Raw genomic sequence first — 21,437 nt, forward strand, 5'->3', positions numbered from 1 at the left:
GCAGCCGCCGCGGCATCAACCGGCAGCAAAAGCGCTCCGGAAGGATCTGAGCAGATCTTCTTCCCGCAGGCCTGAGTGTGTGTGTGTGAGAGAGTGTGAGAGTGGGGTGTGTGCGTGTGTGGTTGTGGTTGTGCGCGTGCTGGGGGTGGGGGTGGGGGTGCTCCCGCTATGGCTTCGGAGCTCCCCGCTGCCGCCGAGGCGCTCGCCCAGCAAAGCGCGCCGCGCAAGGACGCCGCTGCAGCCTCTGTTTTCTAACCGGACTCGGCTTTACTGCTGGCTGGGGGTGGGGGGTGGTGGTGGCGGCGGCTCTTCCTCTTCTCTTCTCTTCCCAAGCGGCGACCGGGCCGTGGCCGAGCCGGCGAGCGAGCGTGGTTCAGCTCCTTCCCTCCATTTCCCCCCTTCCCTCCCTTCCCTTTCCCTTCCCCTTCCCAGTCCCTCCGGGTCCCCTTCGCCTGGATATGTGGCTGCTTCCCCCAAGATGGATTTAGCCTACGGGGTCGTGTGGCTGCTCACCGTGCTGCTGGAGGGCATCTCCGGACAAGGCGTCTACGGTGAGTGCAGCCGCGGCTTTCCTTCTTTTTTTGTGTGGGTCTGTCTCTCTCTGTGTATGTGTGTCTATTCCCCCCCTCCTGCTGTTTCCCTCCCCCCCCTCAGGAAAAAAATCGTGATGTCCTTGTAAGCATGCAGCCCCCCTCTCCTGCTACCTTCCCCCCCTTTCCTCAAAGCTTCCTTCTTGGGCTAAGCTCCCAACTGACCCCCCACTTTCTCTCCGTCCCCGGCGGCGCGCAACAGTACGGTATCCAAGAGGAGCAGCAGCTTCCCCCTTCCCCCTCTCCACTCCACTCTTCCCTGATCCAGAAGCCGGTTTGCTAACTTGGGGGGGGGGGGATGTTTCGCGATTCCCGCAGGAGCGCGCTCGGATCCTGCTTAGCTGCCGCCTCTGCCACCGCCTTTTCCCTCTCCGGCATCTCTAACCCCCCCCCCCCCCACCGGTTCCTCCGCCGAGGAAGTGCGAGCGAAGGCTTCTTCTTCGGGAGAGTTTAGGTTGCTCTGCGCCGCTGTTGCCAGGAGCGATGGGGTCCGAAGAAGCCGAGCCAGGCGAGGGCGCCAAGTCCGGAGGTGGCATAGCCAGATAGAAATAGTTTGTGTGTGTGTGTGGGCGCTCGGACCGGATTAATGAATGAATGAAAGCAGAAAGAGAGAAGGGGGGAGGGAGGGAGAGAGAGAGAGAGAGAGAGAGAGAGAGAGAGAGAGAGAGAGAGAGAGAGAGAGAGAGAGAGAGAGAGAGAAGATGCGTTGTGCGGTGGTGAGGAAGAGGAAGAAGCGCAAAGGGTACCTTTGCTTGCTTTTTCTGGCTACAAATGCTCCCGGGAGCCTTTGCCGTTTCGATCGGCGTGGGTGTCCTGCCCGAGATTTCCTCCCTCTGGCTCTAAGGATTTCTTGGATGAGCCTGCTGGAGCTTTTCCCTAGGCTAGGGGAGCGCTGGCCCCCTCCGTGGCTTATCTGCTCTCTCCACCCCCACCTCCCCTTGCCATCCACTAGGCTTGCTCCAGGAGTAGGTTGCTTGGTCCCTTTGCCCACTGCCTCTTCCCTGACCCAGTGTGAGCCACAGGCTATAAACATGAGTAACACTTTCCCCTCGGGGCATGTTTGTATGCCAGCAAGTTAATTTGGGCAGAGAGAGGGGGGGGAGGGAGAGGGAGGAAGGGAGAGAGATATTGAGATCGGGGCCTGGTTGTAATCACACTGAACTGATGCCTGAGAACATGCCAGGGACCAGCTTTGCCCATCCACAGAAGGCAAAGATGCTTCCCTTGTTAGCAGGTGGAGACAAGGCTCTTTAGCATCATCCAGCCATTTAGACCCTGCACCTACTTCTGTGAGATTAGCTCTGAAGCTTGAGTGGCGGGTGGGGGTGGGGTGAGGTGGGGAATTGCAATTAAACTTTGCAGAGCTATTTCTGGCATGGCATTTAGTATGGCGTGCATGCTTGGCATGCGGGGGGGGGGGGCTGAGGAAGCACTGAGCATCCCTATAGAATACCAACAGGGAAGGCTTTCTCTCTCTCTCTCTCTCTCTCTCTCTCTCTCTCTCTCTCTCTCTCTCTCTCTCTCCCTCCCTCCCTCTCCCTCCCTCCCTCTCTCTCTTTCTATATATTTGAAGGAGGCTAAAAATAACCCTCGCTTACATTTCCAAACCGTGTTATGGAGGTGGGAATAAACTTGAGTTGGCAGCCAGGGGGAGATGGTGTTTAACCCTCTGGAAGCAACTGAGTGGGCATCGGCCTTAGCCGGGAAGCTGGCAGGGCAGTTTTATGCACAGCGGGTCGGCCCCCGTTGACCAATGGGTGCCCAATTTGAAGGTGGGCACCTGTTTGTGCCATGCAAATCCCAGGCTGACGTTAGCAGAATGAGATGGGGAAAGGACCGCTCGTTCATTTCCTCCTAAGGCAAGTCAGCCAGCCAGCCTTGACTTCTGTGCCAGGTGTTCGCTGCGGCAATTGTGAGTCTGTGGTGTGTGTAGAAACGGCTTCCCCTTCGCAAAGAGACCAGATATTAGCCTCTACTCTACTCTACTCTATTGTCCCCTCTACTCATCCAAGTCCTCCTCCTCTCCCTCTGCACCTGAAAGGAGCTGCTCCCCAGCCTTGCTTTCCCTTCTAAAATTCATCCCATTTCCCTGGCAACAGCCTTCTGATGCAGAGAATGCTGGCTGTAGCTCAGATGGAAAGGGAAAGCCATCCCTGCTCTTCTTCCCTTGAGTTACTGACACACAGAGAGAAGAAATGGATTTTATGCATGTTTGAGGACCAGAGGTTTGGACAGGATGCTGGGTTCTGCAGCGGGAAGCAGGCACCGTTCCTTCCTTGGTTGCTTTAGCAGAAGCAGGAGAGAAGAGCCAGGCACGATATCTTGCTTTTAGGTTTTTCCAGTGATTAAAAAAAAAAAAAAAGACTTTAATGGGATGACCTGTAAGAAAACTTGCTTGATGTTTGCTAACGTGCTTGATGGCATCCTCAGGTTGCAATGCTTGTGCTAATATATAACCAGGTGTTCATTAAAGATGCACATAGAGAATGTGGGTACGGAAGTTTTGAACTAGTTTCACAAGGTTTAGAGGATGTGCATGTGGGAGTGGACAAATACACAATGATTTGTCTGAACTGGGCTGCCTTAAGGTCCCTAGTTGGTTACACTGAATCCATAAACAATCTACCATCTGTTGCTTGTCTTTGTTGACTTTACAGCTCCTGGAAATCTAGAAACAGGATCTGTATTTTGGCATCACAATTGACTTAGTATTTATATTTGATTCCCCCCCCACAAACATTTTCAAAATTATTTGGCTCTATGTTACGCAAGGTTCTCCATAGAACGCAAGGTGCTCATTCAGCTCACTTGTTTTTCACAAAGAGAGCACAGCATGTGTTAGGCAAATGGCTAGGCATAAGCAAATGAGACTATGAGATTTCATCAGCTTGGTTAATGAAGGATGGGTTTGGTTTGCTATTGGTGTAATGTCTTTTTCAGTCAATTTGTATGGTGCCAAATAAAGAGTATGAAAGAGAAGTGGCAGACAATATGATTAATTTTGGTATACCCATGTGATTCTGCACATATATCTGGTCAAAATAATGCTGAACGTTGCCCTGTTGAGTCTGGAGATGATCTTGTGGGGCTTGATCATTTATATTTCACTCTTTCTTGTTGGTCTGGATGTGTGTGAGACAAAAAAGAGAGAAATATTAAAATAAGGAAGGAAGAGATACATATATCTTGAATTTCATTTAGGTTCCACACTTCTATGGACTTTTTGCACCCACATCCTTGCTCCTCCTTTTAAAACTCTCTTTTTACAACTCTGTAATCTCTTAATTTGGGGTAGAGTCAGGATGACTGGATAGAACTGAGTGTTTACTGGCCGGATGCCCTTCCTGACACCAAAAGGAGTTCACAGCAGATTTTTCTTTGCGCTTAGGAGAGAAACATCTTGCTCTGTCTGTTTGCATTTAGCATTAGCATTAGATCCTCCCACACTATGTAGCATATCAGGCAGCAAGGGATCTCCAGCATTTTGGATTTGGGGCGAGTACTTCAGTGTCTTCCTATGTGATTTTTTGAGTCTTTAAGTCTTCCATTAATGTTCTTCACCATGTATTTTGAGGGCGTCCTCCTGCTCGGTCGGCATCAGAGTGTGTGTGTCCATCTCATTGTCATCTTTAAGGGGGTGCTATTTATATAGGTACAGTGAATTGAAATTTGGACGATTGTAAAGTTTCTTCTTAACAGATTGTTGGTTACTCTGATGTGCATAATGACCACATGGATAATGATGATTGTATTTAATTCTGGGAGTTTATAGTTCACTGCCTGCCTGAAGTATTTCTACTGCAGGAGGAAAATTGCGCTGAGCATTTTCAGTGCTGCAAGAATGTCTAGATCAGCAGTGAGAAAGGATTGGAGGATGCTTAGATCTACTTTTCCAGCCTTAGGCATCCTTTTGGGAGAAAAGAAAGTGGAAAATAGTGTTAATGGGCATCCTTCCCCATAAACAGCAAACGCAACAGGGCTTGGATATTGTATCTAATGTTTGCATAATGTCCCATTTCCTAATTTCCCTAAGTGTGTAAAAACTCTAGGGGACAGTCTTTTACTGGGTCATATTCCTTGTGGAAATGGCCATGCACGGAGTTGGCCTTTCAAGCAGCTTTAATTAGCTTCTGCCATCACCGAGAGTAAGTAGCATGTGCATAAAATCCCTGACATTTAGACAATATTTTTCATGAGAAATGAAACCAAAATACTTGTTTTGCATCTTTCACTCCCTCCAAAAGCTTATAGCTAATAGCCACCAGCTATCAAAGGATGGCTAGTTAATAGGTGGAACATCTTCTATTGTATTCTGTTAAGGAGTCATGTTGAGTTCTGGACTAAACAAACAGCTAAGGAAAAAGTATCTGGTGGTTGCACATTCTTTGGGAAGTTCATGTTAACATCACTCCTGTCTTGAAGAATGCCATGTATGTACTTCATGTGCATGAGTCTCTGCTTGCACAATGCAAAGTTAACAGGGTATGTCTAAACATCATGCTACATTTTTGGTTTGTTAAAAAAAAAAATCACACTAATGTCCTAACAGATGAACCCTATGTTATTTCATGAAATGACTTAGTTCATATAATATGCCCAAAATAATGGCTTGGGTTCCTACCAGAGAAACCATTGGAAAAATATGTCATTTTGTATAGAATTTCTCCACTTGTCTCACAGTGAATGAGATTGGTAATTAGACAAGCATCTAAAGAGTGTAGTTGGGGTGGGGGTCTTTGCACAACTCTATTTTGTGTACCACTTGCAGCTGTTTCTGAATCAGGAGGCCCTGCTTATTGTTGATCCACTCTTGGATCAACTCTCAGATTCATGCAGTGTCCTCTACCTGGGGCTGCAGACCCTCTGGAAGCTACAGCTAGCCCATCATGTAATAGTTGAAACAAGTGCCTCCCAATTAACACACCTATTTTGAGAGAGGTGCATTGGTTGCCAGTTTGTTTCTGAATGCAGTTCAATGTGCTGGCTGTTATCTTCAAAGCCCTATGTGGCTTAGGACTTGGTAACTCCAGGATCATCTTCTTCCAATAAATTTCTTTCCATCCAATAAATTCTTAGTTGAATGGACACCCTTCTCGTCGCATCCCTGAGTGATTCTTGTCATCAGGAACCAAAGAGGCAGTGGTGGTATTCAGTCGGTTCGGAGCAGTTCGGGCAAACCGGTTGTGGCAACCCGGCTCTATGCCATCCTATTTAGCCACGTTTTCTAAGCCATGTGCAAGCTGCGTTCATGCAAAGCGCATGCACGGAAGGCCTCCGCATGCGCTGAAGGTCACATTTTCAGTGCACGGCAAACCGGTGGTAAAATTATGTGAAACCCACCTCTGCACAGAGGGATATATTTTCGGTTGCTGCCCCTTTCCTTTGAAATAGGATTCTACCTGAGATTAAGTTAGCATCAATCCTGTGGGCATTCAAGGAGGTCACCAAGACCTGGAAAACACTCTGGAAAATGTTTTGATAGCCTGCTGCATCTGCTTCCTGTAAAAGGGATTGTTGTCATGACTATTTTTCCTTGGACTGTTAATGGACAAGACAGTTGACTATCATTGGCTTTGTTCTGTTTCCCTTGGTTATGTTTTCTATTTTATTTTCACATTTCTTGTAAACTGCTTAGAGACTTTTTTTTTTTTTACATTGAGTGGCATATAAATTATAGTGATAACATAAATAAAGCGGAAGTGGGCAAATTTTGGCTTGTAGGCATGTCTTAGCCCAGGGGTCAGCAACCTGCGGCTCTGGAGCCGCGTGTGGCTCTTTCACCCCTGTGCTGCGGCTCCCTGTCACTCAAAATATGCATCACAACCGCCAATGTGCGACACCTGCCGGCATGAGATTTATTGAGCATTTCAACCCCCAGTAGGCCAACCATGGATAAATCCAAGAAAAGAAAAGTTTCAGAAGAAAACAGAATGTTTAATTCAACTACATATGCTAGTTCTGTGGCCGCTCAAGAAATAGTCAGGCACAGGAAGGGTTTTGTGGCTCCCGGTGTTTTCTTTTCTGTGGGAAAGGGGTTCAAATGGCTCTTTGAATGTTTAAGTTTGCAGACTCCTGTCTTAGCCTTATTTTTGGAGACCACCACTTCTAAGAGAGTGCCGCTACATTTTGTTGGCTGAACACTAGAAATCAGCTGTGCAGTTTCCCTTTTTCTTTATTGGTGGGGGGGGGGAACCCCACTCCTGAGATACAGTCTTTCAAAAGAACCACAACAGCCTCCAACAAAAAACACCTAACTTTCCAAACAATATTTTAAAAAGCCTGAAAGTGTTGACTCAGTACTACTATGTCTTCTGCTGCCCTTGGATAGAACTCTTCAAACTGGTATGCTTCTGATGTAAGAGGGAAACGTGTGAAAGTTCTTGCTGGGAGGAGAATCCTGTGCATTTCAGAGGGAAGAAAGATTAGAATCAGTTAATTTTCTCAATTTCTAATTGACCAGTGAACACTGCTTTTTCTGTAGAAGCAACCCATTCCATGACAACATTTCTGTCAGGTATCTTTGAAAACGTTGCATCCTTGATCTGAATTGTCAGATAGCTTTTTAATCGGAGCAGAATGCTGGCAGATGGATTTTTATTTTAAAAAAAAATAATATTTACTGAAAATAATCTAGGATCTTGACACAAGTATGAATATTATGATTAATATTTTGCCAGGGCTAAGAAGACTCAATCAGGGATTTTACTCTGCAAATAGGTAGAAGGAAGGTAATTAATTTCTGACTCTGAGGTGCTTCAGTTCAGTTCAGGTTGGAGAGTAGATGGTAATTCGGTATATGATCAGTCCCTTTGATTCGGGAACGAATTATGGATTCACCCAGTGCAATTGTCCTCTTTCACCTGGTTCCATTCAGTTTTTATGTTATTTGGTACAATTGTTCTAATTTAAAACAATTGGAAGGGTCCAATTTGAATGAATCCAGTTTGGCCTAGTTACATACCCTCTCTTCTATTTTGGAACTCTCTATCTACAGTAAACCTTTATATTAACAAAACACATTTACTGTATATCTAGCATGCTATGAACAAACAAATAGGCCAAATTCTATGGCATTGTGTGATGGCCTGGCTTCTTGAGCAAGCTATGCTAATGAATGGATTCCTCACAATGCATGAATCACAAATGATGACCACCCCCCGATTTTAGCCCTAGTGCAACATTGGGTAAGAATCCAGTTTGAGAGTTCCCAGATGGTCTTCTGTGCAAAGTTTGGATCAGCTCACACATGCTTATTATGTCCGCAAAGTAGAATGATTGTGTGCCTTTGGTGTCGGGGAATTCATGACTGGCAGAGACATGGTAACATGCTCAGCCAATGAATAGGCATAGCAACTAAGTCAGACAATGAGGACTGTTTGGAAACTGAAACTGGAAGGAGCCTGGGCGTGGCTCTGTAGCTCTGATTCTGTGCTGAGAACTAAACTAGTCTGGTCTTGTCTGTCTGCTGAATTGAAACTTAAAACTCATCTCTGTTGTTCTCTCCTCTGCCTGTGTTTTTTTGCCTGTAACTCGCTACCACGTTGGAAGAATCTGCTGTTGGTATTGTATGGTTATTATGTATATAAAGAGAAGTTAATGAATCCTGCTGAATCAATTATCTGTGTGTGCTTTCTGGATGTGATTTCTGCAACAAACTCTGACATTTGGCTTATGATATAGAAGAAGAATGGGCTTAGTTGGAAGGTGGGGTTAAGTGTGCCATGAGTTTGGAGTCATCAGGTTGCCGTAAGAGACCCAAATCCAACCCTCCTCCATGAATTAGATTAATGTCAGGTGAAAATAACCAGAAGCATTCATTGAGTTCAAAGCACAAACGAGTTTATTATTGCTACTCTATATGATAATCCAGTCAATTAATGTTCATAGCTACATTAGTGCTAGATAGGGGCAATGAAATTCACAGGGGGAGCTCTTGTGGCAACGCAGTGACTCCAAACCGATGACACATTTAACGCTGCCTTCCAGCTTAGCCTTCTTCTCCTACATCAGGGGTGCCAAACTTGATTTCATTGAGGGTCACATCAGGGTTGTGTTTGACCTTGGGGGGGGTGGATGGGTGTGGCCAGAGTGGGTGTGGCCACTTTGACATCACTCATGTCAGGGGCGCCTGTGGGGGCCTGAGTGTTCTGCCAGCGAAAACGGGCTCCCAAACTCTGTTTTTGGCTGCGACAGCTTCTTGCAACCCTCTTCCAGCGAAAACGGAGCTTGGAAGGGATGCATGCTCCATTTTTGCTGAGAAAGGCACTATGGGCCAGTCCTTCACTGTTTCCAGGGTGGCCCTGCAGGCCATATCTAAGCACCCTGTGGGCTGGGTTGGCCTTTGGGCCTTGAGTTTGACACCCCTGTCCTACATCACCGAAAGATTTGATTCTGGCTTATCCTGGATGAATGCTGCCTTGTTGATCACACCAATGCTACAGAGTGCTAACTTTTCTAGAGCAAGCACAAAAACTCTGATAATAATTTATTTAATTGGTAACATAAGTTAAATTAAGTGTGCAGGCAGCCTAACTCCCAGATGATTGTGGAGATCTTACAACTAAAATCCAACTTAAATACAGCAAACTAGAAGATCAAAGTACAATGAACAAAACCCAAAACAAAATCAAGCCAATGAAGTAGTTCTACAATCATCCTATCCTCTCGGAACCTGGGGAAACAATCACGTTGAACAACATAGGAGTGGGAGCCACATGGATCTCGGAAGGGAGATGGTTCTAGAGGGCAGGAATAGCTACACTTCCTAGGTCCTTAAAGTAGACATCCACACACTTTTTGTTTTGTTTTATTTTAACTCAAAGTAGTGATGCTGGCATATTTGAAGAAGGCCTTCAAATTTCTGTCCCATCTAGATTCTCTCCAATGTCAACCCATTTTTTTTTAAAGCTCATCCTCATCCATAAATTGGAAAGGCAACGATACAGAGACAGGGATTCTGTATTCTGGAGAGAATAGTATTTGACAAGGGCTATTTGGAGCGGGAAAGATTTGAAGCAAGCCTGTCCTTCTTTTCTAAGACACAGAAAAGCAAGGTTTCCACATGCACAGTGGTGTGGTTTGTTTGTTTTGGGCTTGGGGTAGGAACCCAGCCACTGTGGTTTGTAAAGCAAGCTCTTGTGACTTAACATCAGAGGTGGATTTCAGCAGGTTCTGACCAGTTGTGGAGAACCGGTAGCTGAAATTTTGAGTAGTTGGGAGAACCGGTAGTAAAATTTCTGACTGGCCCCGTCCCTATCTATTCTCTGCCTCCCGAGTCCCAGCTGATGAGAAGGAAATGGGGATTTTGCAGTAACCTTCCCCTGGATTGGGGAGGGAATGGAGATTTTACAGTATCCTTCCCCTGCCACGCCCACCAAGCAACACCCACCAAACCATGCCATGCCACGCCCACCAAGCCACACCCACAGAACCGGTAGTAAAAATTTTTGAAACCCACCGCTACTTAACATGATCTGTGGAGTAGATCATTTTGACTTCTTCAGCAAATCATGAAACACAAGTAGATTAAGTTATCTTGAACAGGAATGCATAATCAAGACTGCACTGGCCCACTGAAAATCATGCAATAAAAATATATGGGACAAAGAAGCAGCAGAGGCAAGACAAAAATGGATCTTAATTTAATGTAAGTATAAATGTAGTTAAAATTAAAACGAAAAGGATGAACCACCTTTAATAATGATTGATCCCCTTCTATCTAAAAGGACTGATATGCAACATTTGGAAGAGTTTTTAGGGGTTACAATCAGTGGTGGGTTTCAAATTTTTTTACTACTGGTTCTGTGGGTGTGGCTTGGTGGGCGTGGCATGGCTTGGTGGGCGTGGCAGGGGAAGGATACTGTAAAATCTCCATTCCCTCCCCACTCCAAGGGAAGGATACTACAAAATCCCCATTTCCTCCCGATCAGCTGGGACTTGGGAGGCAGAGAATAGATGGGGGCAGGGCCAGTCAGAGGTGGTATTTACTGGTTCTCTGAACTACTCAAAATTTCCGCTACCGGTTCTCCAGAACTGGTCAGAACCTGCTGAAACCCACCTCTGGTTACGATGTAGAGTTTTGGGAAGAACACTGTAGCCCACAGCTACCAGTTATATGTAGCTGAGAGTTTACCTATTGTAAGATCTGGGAGCAGAAGTGGACACAAACGACAAACTGCTTCTTTGCTTTATTTTACAGAGCTTGACCTTTTGACCAGCAAATTGTCCTGCAAAGATTGCTGTCATAGAACATAGAATCATAGGGTTGGGAAGGAACTCAAAAGTCTTCTAGTCCAATTAAAGTAGGAGCCTTATACCATTCCAGTCAAATGGTTGTCCAGTCTATTTTTAAAAACCTTCAGTGATGAGACACTCAAAACCCTGGGAGGCAAGCTATTCCACTGATTAATTGTTCTATCAGAAAATTTCTCCTTACTTCTAGGTTGGATCTATCTTTAACACACTTGCACTCATTACTTCATGTCTTCCCCACTAGTGATTTGGAGACATGGTTCCATTGTTTCTGTCTGTCCTGCACAATCGGCGCTGGTATGCTTCAGGTCCCCTTGATTAAACAATATCATCTTGCAGGACCCAGTATGGGTGTCTTCTCTGTCATGGTGCCTGCCATCTGGAAAAACAAATCCCCAAATATTTGAACTGCTACTAACCTGTTAAAACGGTTCTAACTCAGTCCTTGGGATATGGTACTTAGCAGACTCCTTTAGGTTATATAAGGGACGCGGTGGCACAGTGGCTAAGATGGTGAGCTTGTCGATCAGAAGGCCAGCAGTTCAGCGGTTCGAATCCCTAGTGCCATGTAACGGAGTGAGCTCCCGTTACTTGTCCCAGCTTCTGCCAACCTAGCAGTTCAAAAGCACGTAAAAATGCAAGTAGAAAAATAGGGACCATCTTTGGTGGGAAGGTAATAGCGTTCCGTGTGCCTTTGGTGTTTAGTCATGCCGGCCACATGACCACAGAGATGTCTTTGGACAGCATTGGCTCTTTGGCTTTGAAACGGAGATGAGCAGCGCCCCCTAGAGTCGGGAACGACTAGCACACATGTGTGGGGGAACCTTTAGCTTAGGTTATATGTTATATGTTTGATGGGGAAGTGGGTTTTTATTGTCCCTCGGGGTACTGATAGTATTTTTTCCATATTATGATGTATGTTTCTGGTTTTTTTTTTAAAAAAAAATTGTAAGTCCCCCAAAGTCACTGAGGTGTTGGATAGCCATAGAAATGTGTTTTATAAATAAATAAAAATAAAAAAGAGAGTGGGGAATTATCTTTGCTGCACACAGCCTGAAAGATTCAGGACCATTGCAAAGGTTTAGTCTTATTCTTGTGTAGTTTGGAGTATTTATTTATTATTCTTTTAAAAAGTATTTACCGGTATTTTGGGACTTTTTAGTAATATCATGCCTTAGCCCCAGTGCGTATTGTATTGCATTGTAGAACCCTCATGTAAGGGTAGGAGTGTTGACATGCAAGATAACTTGGGTTTTTACAGCTCCTTAGTGATATTTATACTATGGATTGGATCAATTGGCCTTTGACCCATTCTGCTTTCCCCCCCAGGGATTCTGGGGATTGTAGTTCTGAGTAGGCAACTTGTCAGCCTGCAGAATACTCCCAACAGTATTGCCCAAGCTTACTTTTTAAAATTAATTTTGTGGTGGAGAAAGGAATAAGATTATGAGAGATAGAAAACCAATATTAAATTTGACGTATTCAAATTTTGTCTCGGCCTGATGTGAAAGTTATAAGTTCCTTTCCCGAGTTCAACATCAGTTACAATACAACTCCACTCTCATTTTCTTTATCTGCTGGAAACGGTGGCTGCTCTGTGTGGTGCTGTGTATTTCTGGCACTTGTGGGAAGCTGAAAGCATTTAAAAGCTTTTAGAAAGCTGAACAAAGGGTCTATTTGTTTAGCATGCTCACTTTATTTTCTTGGGGGAGGGAAGAGAATCCACTTTTAAAATTACCCCTTTATCAAACCTAACATGAATGGTTTTTAAATCTGCATATATGAATTAAATGGAGAACAAACAGAAGCCTAATGACGCTTAATAATGAAGTGCTTGCTTTTCCATATTTTCCATCTTTTAATTCCAGCGGGGTTTTGGAGAGAAATATTGTACCTAAAAAAAAGGCAGATAGAAGAGGGCACAGCATGGCTCTAAAGGAGTCATTGTTGATGTAGGAGGGATAGCAAAATTGGGATCATTAATGCAACTTTGCCTGAAAAGGGTGGATACATTTAAAGTTCAAGAGGCAGTTCTCAAAAGACTGCTGGAGTCCCTCAAAGTCCCTGACAATGTAGGGTCAATCAGTCCAAGCTTGATTAAAGTTTGTTGGAGGCTGTTGCCTGTCTCCAATCCAGCTGTTGTGGCAAAGATTCAAAGGCCACCATGGCTTGGACAACAAGGAATTAAAGCAAGGTGGCAAATTCTTGTACGTTTATACTGAAACTCAAATCAAGGGTTGACTACAGTACTGTTTCTCACAGCTTCTAATCCAACCTCCTGCTCAAGCAGGAGGCCTATACCATTCCCAGACAAATGGTTGTCCAGTCTCTTCTTAAAAACATCCAGTGTCGTAGCATTCACAACTTCTGGAGGCAGGTCGTTTCACTGGTTAATTGTCCTCGCCATTAGGAAGTTTCTCCTTAGCCCCAGGCTGCTTCTCTCCTTGGTTAGTTTCCATCCATTGTTTCTTGTGCTGCCTACAGGTGCTTTGGTAGATAAGTTGACCCCTTCCTCTTTGTGGCAACCTCTCAAATACTGGAATGCTGCTATCATGTCACCCTTAGACCTTCCTTTCTATAGATTAGCCAAACCCAAATCCTGCAACCGTTAGTCATATGTTTTAGTCTCCAGGCCTTCAATCATTTTAGTTGATGAAGAGCATCATCATCTAACTATGCTCTTCTTTGCACTTTTTCCAAAGTCTCAACATCTTTTTCTAAATGTAGTGACCGATGATCTGTATCATGATTAATTTTTTGGCCCAGTTGTCACATTGAGAAGAATTAATACTGTTTACACGCATCAATTGTTTTTCCAGCTCTCTGTGAAAGTGAATCATTCTACAGGTACACCGGATTCAACTCTGACTAGTCTCTATTAGCATGACCTGTTGCAAAGGATGGTGGGAGTTGTCGCCCACAATAACTGTAGAACATTATGATGCCTGTCCCGATCTTATTCAGAAAATAGAAGTCAATTGGCTTCAGCTGAAGCCAAATTCACATTGAATGGACTTCCAGTGTTTCTGGCTAATGTCAGTGAGTGCCAAAGGCTTTACAGTACAAATCCAGTGTCAATATATTTACTTTGACTGCTTTGGCCTTTTGGGATAGGTGACAATACAGCTTCTTGTATGCTACAGGTCAGCAGCAGAAAGGAAAAACAACAATGGGGTAGTGATGTTTCTGTTTTGTGTGCCAAGATAGAGATTTCCCAGAGCTAAGGGTCTGAAGATAATTGAAACTGGATGTGTCCTTGTGTTATATGGGCAGTTCTTACAGAAAGGGATTTTGCTTCTTTACATTGAACAACTTGGGCTTATAGTATCCCACTAGATTCACATCATGGTGGCTGACGCGGCTAAAATATACATTTACAAATAAGATTGCAGAAGTAAGCAAGGTCCATCATAATGGCAATGAGCAATAAGAAGTTCAACTATTAACATCACAGGGTCTCTTCCTCTGCTGGCTGCCCTGTCAGAAGAAACTGCACTTAAGAGCTTTTAACAGATCAGCCAAGGGGGATGTTTGCAGCACCCCATTGTGCCATGCGCTGCACAGGGATAGCAAGGTGGACAAGGTTATGCTTTGCTCCATCTAAATTAACTTTTTTTCTGCTTACAGGTAGCGCTCAGATCAAGTTCTCTCAGCTGATGAGTTGCCCCAGAGTTGATATAAAGGGACCTTGGTGGTCTGTGGGTTCCAGCAGGGAGATTTTTATTTTGTTTATGGAGATCTGCAGCAGCTCTATTTCTCTTCATGATGGCGTTGGCATGTAAAGACTGCTTCATCTGTTTCTTGAAATAATCCTTTTTGCAGGGCTCTTGGACTTAAGAGTTTATGAGCCAAGCTACAACCACCCATCCACCCATCTACAACCACCCATCCATTCACAAATTAACCAATGTTGAAATTGACCAAGTAACTAATATGTGTATGTGTTAATGTATTAAGACCTTAACTGACCTGCTTAGGTGCTTCTGTAACTAAGAACCAACATAGTTTCTGAAAAGTAGACTTCTCTTCAGGGGTACCTCCCTATGCTGGACATGTTCTGATGGAGACTAGTTAACCTATCTGTCAGAGATGTTTTTATTTCGATTCTCCTACCACCTCCCTGTGGTTCAGTGATTTGTCTCTGGTTCATATGAAGTTTTGGTGAAAGTTTTGAGTCCTGTACATAAAATTGTCTTCCTTTTCAGGCTCATGTCTGAAAAACATGCTGAGCTATTAACATGTTAATATGTAATTAATGTGTTGCAGTTAGTTCCTAAAGAAGCATATTCCTAGAATAATTTATTTTTGAAGAGGCCTCTCCTCTCCTCTTCTCCTCTCATGTTTAAAAAATTAAAATGGATTAGTCTTTCTGTAGCTTTTCCAAAGATACTCAAAAAGATATTGTTGTGATACAGTAAAATGAAGGATTTCACCCAGAATGAAAAGAGGTACTTTCTGTGGTACAAAAGAGCCTTAGTTGCTAGGCCAGAACTGGACTGGATCTGAAAAGTAACCATAACCTTGCAGATGATATTCCCATTTCTCCTTAAAAAAATGAGAATTACCACTTCCTGCCTTAGACAGAATTCTCCAAAGCATCTTCAAGGGGAGTCCTGTAGATGTTGAGAACTCTCTCCTTCAATTTACAGAGCTTATAGCTGAGGCTAGCAGGATTTTAATTGTCTAAGGAAGAGGGCAGAGGGGAAATAGATTATTTAGAAAAGCCAGTCTTTTTACTAATCACACTTAATGTTAGCAGCGCTACAGCCCTCAGAAAACCAGGTCACAGGTTAGCTGTTTTCAAACACTTTGTCCATCATTAGGCCCAGGGAAAGCTATTTTTTTTAAGGCCGTGCTCCTTCCCCCTAATTTTTCTCTGTTGACAATTTCATATTGCTTTCAATCTTCTCCAGCTGCTCATTCAGTGTGTTTGCCTTCTCTTATGATGTTAGATGAGAATGTACATACTTTTCACTTTATGGTCTTCTTCAAATAGGCATCCACCCCAATACTTTTCCAATATTTGATGAATCCCACTTGAATGCATGAATGTGGTTGAGCGCAAGTTTGATTGAGAAGTGATCAGAATATATCACCCAAATACGAAATTCTGCCCTTGATGGTTCTTTCAAGCCTATTGATGGGATCATGTATGTCAGAGGGATGAATTCAAAGCACTAATTTATAACTCAGTTGGAGCAAGAGGAACTACTGGATCATGCTTTTGTGTCCTTCACTAAGGCGCAGTGGTTAGAATACAGTATTGCAGGCTAATTATGCTGGCTGCCCGCAGTTCGACAGTTCGAGTCTCACCAGCTCAAGGTTGACTCGGCCTTCCATCCTTCCAAGGTCAGTAAAATGAGGACCCAGATTGTTGGGGGCAATATGCTGACTCTCTAAACTTCTTAGAGAGGGCTGTTAAGCACTGTGAAGTGGTATATAAGTCCAGATTCTACCCAGGTAGAATCTGGTCTTCTCTAAGTTGGCACCTAGGCTTTGGAACTGCTGACTTAAAGACTGAACATTTACCCTCCCACTTTATTTTCAAGTCCTGAGTCAAAATATTTAATCACACTTTTCAGTGTGCTGTGTTTAAAGATCTTTATGCTAGTTTAATTTAAAAAATCAGCCAACAAACAAACCTCAGCAGTTGTTTATAGTCTGCTCTGCTGTTTCTTATTGTCGCCTTATTATGTTTTATTGATTTGGATTTTTGTTTGGCTGGATGTGCCATTAACATGTTTGATTTTCTTCCCCTTATGTATGATTGCTCATCAGGATTCTTTTAAGGATGGATGGTTTAAAAGAGCTGAATAAGTCAGAAGCAGCCTGGTCATCTGAGAGACCCAAATAAACTGAAGCTTAACACATATTTCTTTTGTGGGACATGATGACTGAAGGACATTTTGTCTTGACAGAACCTTATTTTATTTTTTTCTGCTTTTAATATTTTATTGTAGCACTACTTTATTCCTTATGATGCATTTAAAGGGCAGAGTCTGCTTTCCAACCACAAAGACAGTCTTTTAAAGGAGAAAGAGAATGTGGGAGAGAAGGAAGTAGCTGATCCTTAATAGTTTTAAATGTAGCATTCTTTTCTCATGATATATGAGAACATGATTTATATTACATCATAACTTATTTTTGTCTCCTTTCTTCCTTTGTGTGTGTGCTTTTAAGTTATTCTTGACTCTTGGCTTGGACAAATTCCTGAAGTTTTTTTTTTTAATAAGATTTTTGAAAGTGGTTTGCCCCATTTTATGACCTTCCTTGCCAGTTAAGTGAATCAGTGCAGTTGGTAAATTAGTAACCTGGTTATTAAGTGAATCTGGCTTCCCCATGGACTTGCCTTGTCAGAAGGTTGCAAAAGGTAATCATATGACCTTGGGATACAGCAACAGTCATAAGTATGAACCAGTTGCTAAGCATCTGAATTTTGATTACATGATCATGGGGAAATGCTTCAAAGGTAGTAACTGTGAAAACGGTCATAAATCATTTTTTTCAGTGCCGCTGTAACTTTGAATGGTCACTAAATGAACTGTCGTAAGTGAAGGACTACCTGTACTTGTTGTGAGTAGTATTTTGGAGGTAAGAGTTGACCATCTCATTTTCCCATTGAAAGTTATTCTGGAAGCTATTATGTGTCTTTAAAAGTGCCAGAATCTAAGAATGCTATTAGACTAAGTTTTTGTTAAATGAGTTTGTGAAAAATTTAGTTTTTGGTAGCTTGGTATGCTGGATATCTCACCCATTTGTGTGTGGTGGTGGTGGGGAGGGAGGGAGAGAGAGAGGGAGAGAGAGAGAGAAGGAAGGGGGGTGATTTGACTCACACATAGTACCTTAAGCCATAAACCATGGAATTTGACCAGTGGTTAGGTTCTCTGAACATATATATATATATATAGACAGAAGACGAAACCAAGTGTAATTTGTTTGATGGATCCTATGATGGGGAACACTGAAGCAAGCCATGGGTGAGGATAGAATCTAAAGTGGGTGAGAACACACAATCTCTGACACCTCCATCCCTTTCCTGCAATCTTTCTAACATTTTCTTTCTCTTTCATTGCAATCTTGAAAGGACAAAACAATTCTTACCAGGCATCAGAACAGTTTTGAAAGTGGGTCAATGTCTATATGACTTTTTTTTGTAAAAACTCCTAACCTATTGAGGTTTTGTGGATATTGTAATACTTGTATTATGAAGTTCTAACTCGGAAGCACATTTCCGAGTTTATGTATGCTCATGGAGATCTGGTACCTGAAGTTCCTCTTTCCTTATCCTTTATAAGCTTTTTTATAACAACTGAGAGAGACTTATGACCCCGTATTATTCTTTATCATTTTGATGTTAGAACAAGGTTTTGCAGCACAGGTAGTCCTTGAGGTACAACCATAATTGAGTCCAAATTTATGTTGGTAAGTGAACATTTGTTAAGTGAGTTCTCCCTTTTTCGTGACCTTTCTTACCACAGTTATTAAGTGAATGATTGGATTTGTTAAGATAGTAGCGTGGTTATTAAGTGAATCTGGATTCCCCATTGACTTTGCTTGTCAGATGGTCGCCAAAGCAGATCCTGTGTCACTGCAACCATCATAAATATTCTAATTTATATTTATTTTTAATTAGCCTATAGGCCCGTGATGGTGAACCTATGGCACCTGTGCCAGGGGTGGCACGCAGAGCCCTGTCTGTGGGCACGCGTGCCGTTGCCAGACGGTCTTTTGGTTTCCGGTGCACGCATGTGTGCCGGCCAGCTAGTCTTTCTGTTTGTGGCATGCACGAAGAGGAGCTGGATGGTGCGCATGCATGCACTGGAAACCGGAAGACCAACTCTGATGCGCGCATGCATGCCAGTGGTGGGTTCCGTCCAGTTCCACCAAGCCGGCAGCGGTGACGATATGACATCACCGAATCGGTTCTGCCCCCCTGCCACCCCGCATTATTCTTACCTTTTATTTGGCCCCACCCCCAATCTATTGCTGCCTCCTGAGTCCCAGCTGATCGGCTAGAAGGAAAAAAACTGTTTAAACTCTTGCCGCGGGGCTTCAAAGGGCCGCCCTACAGCTGATCAGTGTTAAAAGGCAGTGTGGTGGTAGACCAGTGCCTCCAAAAACAAATGAGTAGACTGGTACAGCTCTGCAAGCAGTTAAAAACCTGGTAGATGAGTACCTCTGCTAAATCCTAAAGAATTGTCACATGACCATCAAGCCACTCCCACAAAATAAAGCACACCCACAGAACCGCTAGTAAAAAAATTTAGAACCCACCCCTGATGCACGCGTTTCAGTTTAGGCACTCGGTGCCAAAAAAGTTCGCCGTCACTGCTATAGGCCATATCAACATACAGGTTGAAACACATATTACCAATAAAATTCTAAACAATTTAAAATGAGAGTAGGGTAAAATACAATAGTTATAGGATAAAATACAACAATTTAATACATAAATATGTAAAATAGAATAAAATGACATAAAATTATATTTCTGTATCACCCCTGCAATCTACCCAGTCAGGCCCACATATGCCAATCTCAGTCAGACCATTTTAGTCAGAAATTGTGCTGTATTAAATGTCGTTTTCAGATTCTGGCCACACATGAGGTATATTGTTTTAATATGGGCCTCCCACTGGGCCATACGTTTAATATGTGGTTCTTATCTCCTCCCCCCCCTTATAAAAACAGCAATCAGCTCCACAGATACATGTATGTTCATTGTATGGGATAGAATGGAATCTCCCAAATCTAACTGTTGTATCAAGCTGTTCGAATCTTGCTGGGGTAAATGATAAATATGAACCAGTTGTCAAGCATCTGAATTTTAATCATGTGACCATGGGGATGAGGCAACAACAGTCGTAAGTGTGAAAAACTGTTATAAGTCACTTTTTTCAGTGTCGTAACTTTGGTCATTAAATGAAGTATTGTAAATCGAGGACTACCTGTATTGGAAAGAGTTTCTCCATGCAATCTAAGCTTTGAAACCTGAGGATCAGTAATAGCCATAGGCCACAAAGCATCTGTCATAGATCTTAAGGATGAACCTTCAGTGAATTTAAAATAAAAATAGTTTTAAAGAAGTGGGAGGCTAATACTTTTAAAATAATAATGACATCATCCAGAAACAATATTTGCCTAGCTCAGGTCTTTGTGAAGGACTTGATAGGTGAATAAAAATGCCAAATCCAGTCTCAACACTGGCTGGCTGGATGACCAAACATACTAATAGATAACTTGTGACCTTACTGGATTCCTCAATTATTTCAACAATGAGAGTGCTTCCGATGTACTTTCTTCACTTAAATTTTGTTCTTAAATTTTAGGGAGATATTCAGATTGAAAATAGCCCATGTTGAACTGTACAACATAAATCAAACAGCAGTTGACCACAGTATTATGTCATAGTGCTTATTTATCTATCTGTCTGTCTGTCTGTCTGTCTATCTATCTATCTATCAATCAAATTTATAGGCCGTCCATCTTACCTCAAGGTAACTATTTATGACAAGGTTTATGTCAGAAAACGTTTTACAAAATTTACCGAATTTCAATTCCATAGGAATTGTGATTTCCAGATTTTTATTTTTTATTTTTTATTTTATTTTGAATTTGTATACCGCCCTTCTCCCTGAGGACTCAGGGCAGTGAACAGCCAAGTAAAAACATCAAGTACAAATATTAAAATACAGTTAAAATATACATATATAAATTTGGCCCCATTAATTAAAAACAATAAACAAAACACTTAAAAACACTTAAAAAATTAGGCCAGCCCGGCTTGCTGGAAAAGGAAGGTTTTAAGGGCAAGGCGGAAGGCACCGAGGTCTTGGATTCTCCTTATCTCTGGAGGCAATTGATTCCAGAGGGTAGGTGCCCCCACAGAGAAGGCCTTCCCCCTGGGGGTCACCAGCCTGCACTGTTTGGCTGATGGCACCCCGAGGAGGCCCTCTCTGTGGGAGCGCACGGGTCGATGGGAGATCGTCGGTGGCAGCAGGCGGTCTCGAAGATAGCTAGGCCCTATGCCATGGAGCGCTTTAAAGGTGATAACTAACACCTTGAAGCGCACCCGGAAGACCACCGGGAGCCAGTGCAGCTCGCGCAGGAGCGGTGTTACATGGGAGCGCCAGGCTGCTCCCGTCACTACCCGCGCTGCTGCATTCTGGACCAGTTGGAGCCTCCGGGTGCTCCTCAAGGGGAGCCCCATGTAGAGAGCGTTGCAGTAGTCAAGGCGAGAGGTGACGAGGGCATGAGTGACATTTTGGATGCATTTTGTAAATTAGCCCATTTGAGGTACCTTGGTTGAAAAACTTTTGTCCTATAAAACACTGTTTTGCCCAGGTAAAGCTTACTGACACAGTAATTTTAGTAATATTTAGATAACAACTTGGCAGTGATGGTCTTATTGGTTATTGGCTATTGGCACACAATTTTGGGGGGAATGGTACTTAGAAATCTGCCCATTAACTAAATTTTCACCTGTCAATTATAAAAGGTCATACTGTTTGGATCTGCACATATACCATGTCAATACATTACAACATCCTAGGCTCTTGGGAAGAACTCAGTGTGAATGAAGGTCAACACCAGCTA

General features: G+C 43.3%; 1 protein-coding gene across 3 annotated transcripts in view; it reads left to right on the forward strand.

The window, feature by feature from the left end:
• The first annotated feature begins 478 nt into the window (after nucleotides 1–478).
• Nucleotides 479–21,437, forward strand: part of MDGA2 (MAM domain containing glycosylphosphatidylinositol anchor 2) — a 603,292-nt gene continuing 582,333 nt past the window's right edge. For 2 of the 3 annotated variants that reach the window (XM_070931707.1, XM_070931708.1), the window contains exon 1: nucleotides 479–551. In XM_070931707.1, coding sequence (XP_070787808.1) covers nucleotides 479–551 — 73 coding nt within the window. Of the gene's footprint in view, nucleotides 552–1,774; nucleotides 1,825–21,437 lie in introns of those variants that run through there. The other variant, XM_070931709.1, reaches the window with a different exon arrangement.

Source organism: Pituophis catenifer, unplaced genomic scaffold (assembly GCF_029215685.1).
Source record: "Pituophis catenifer annectens isolate HBS135680 unplaced genomic scaffold, rPitCat1.0.hap2 SCAF_1, whole genome shotgun sequence".
Taxonomy (NCBI): domain Eukaryota; kingdom Metazoa; phylum Chordata; class Lepidosauria; order Squamata; family Colubridae; genus Pituophis; species Pituophis catenifer.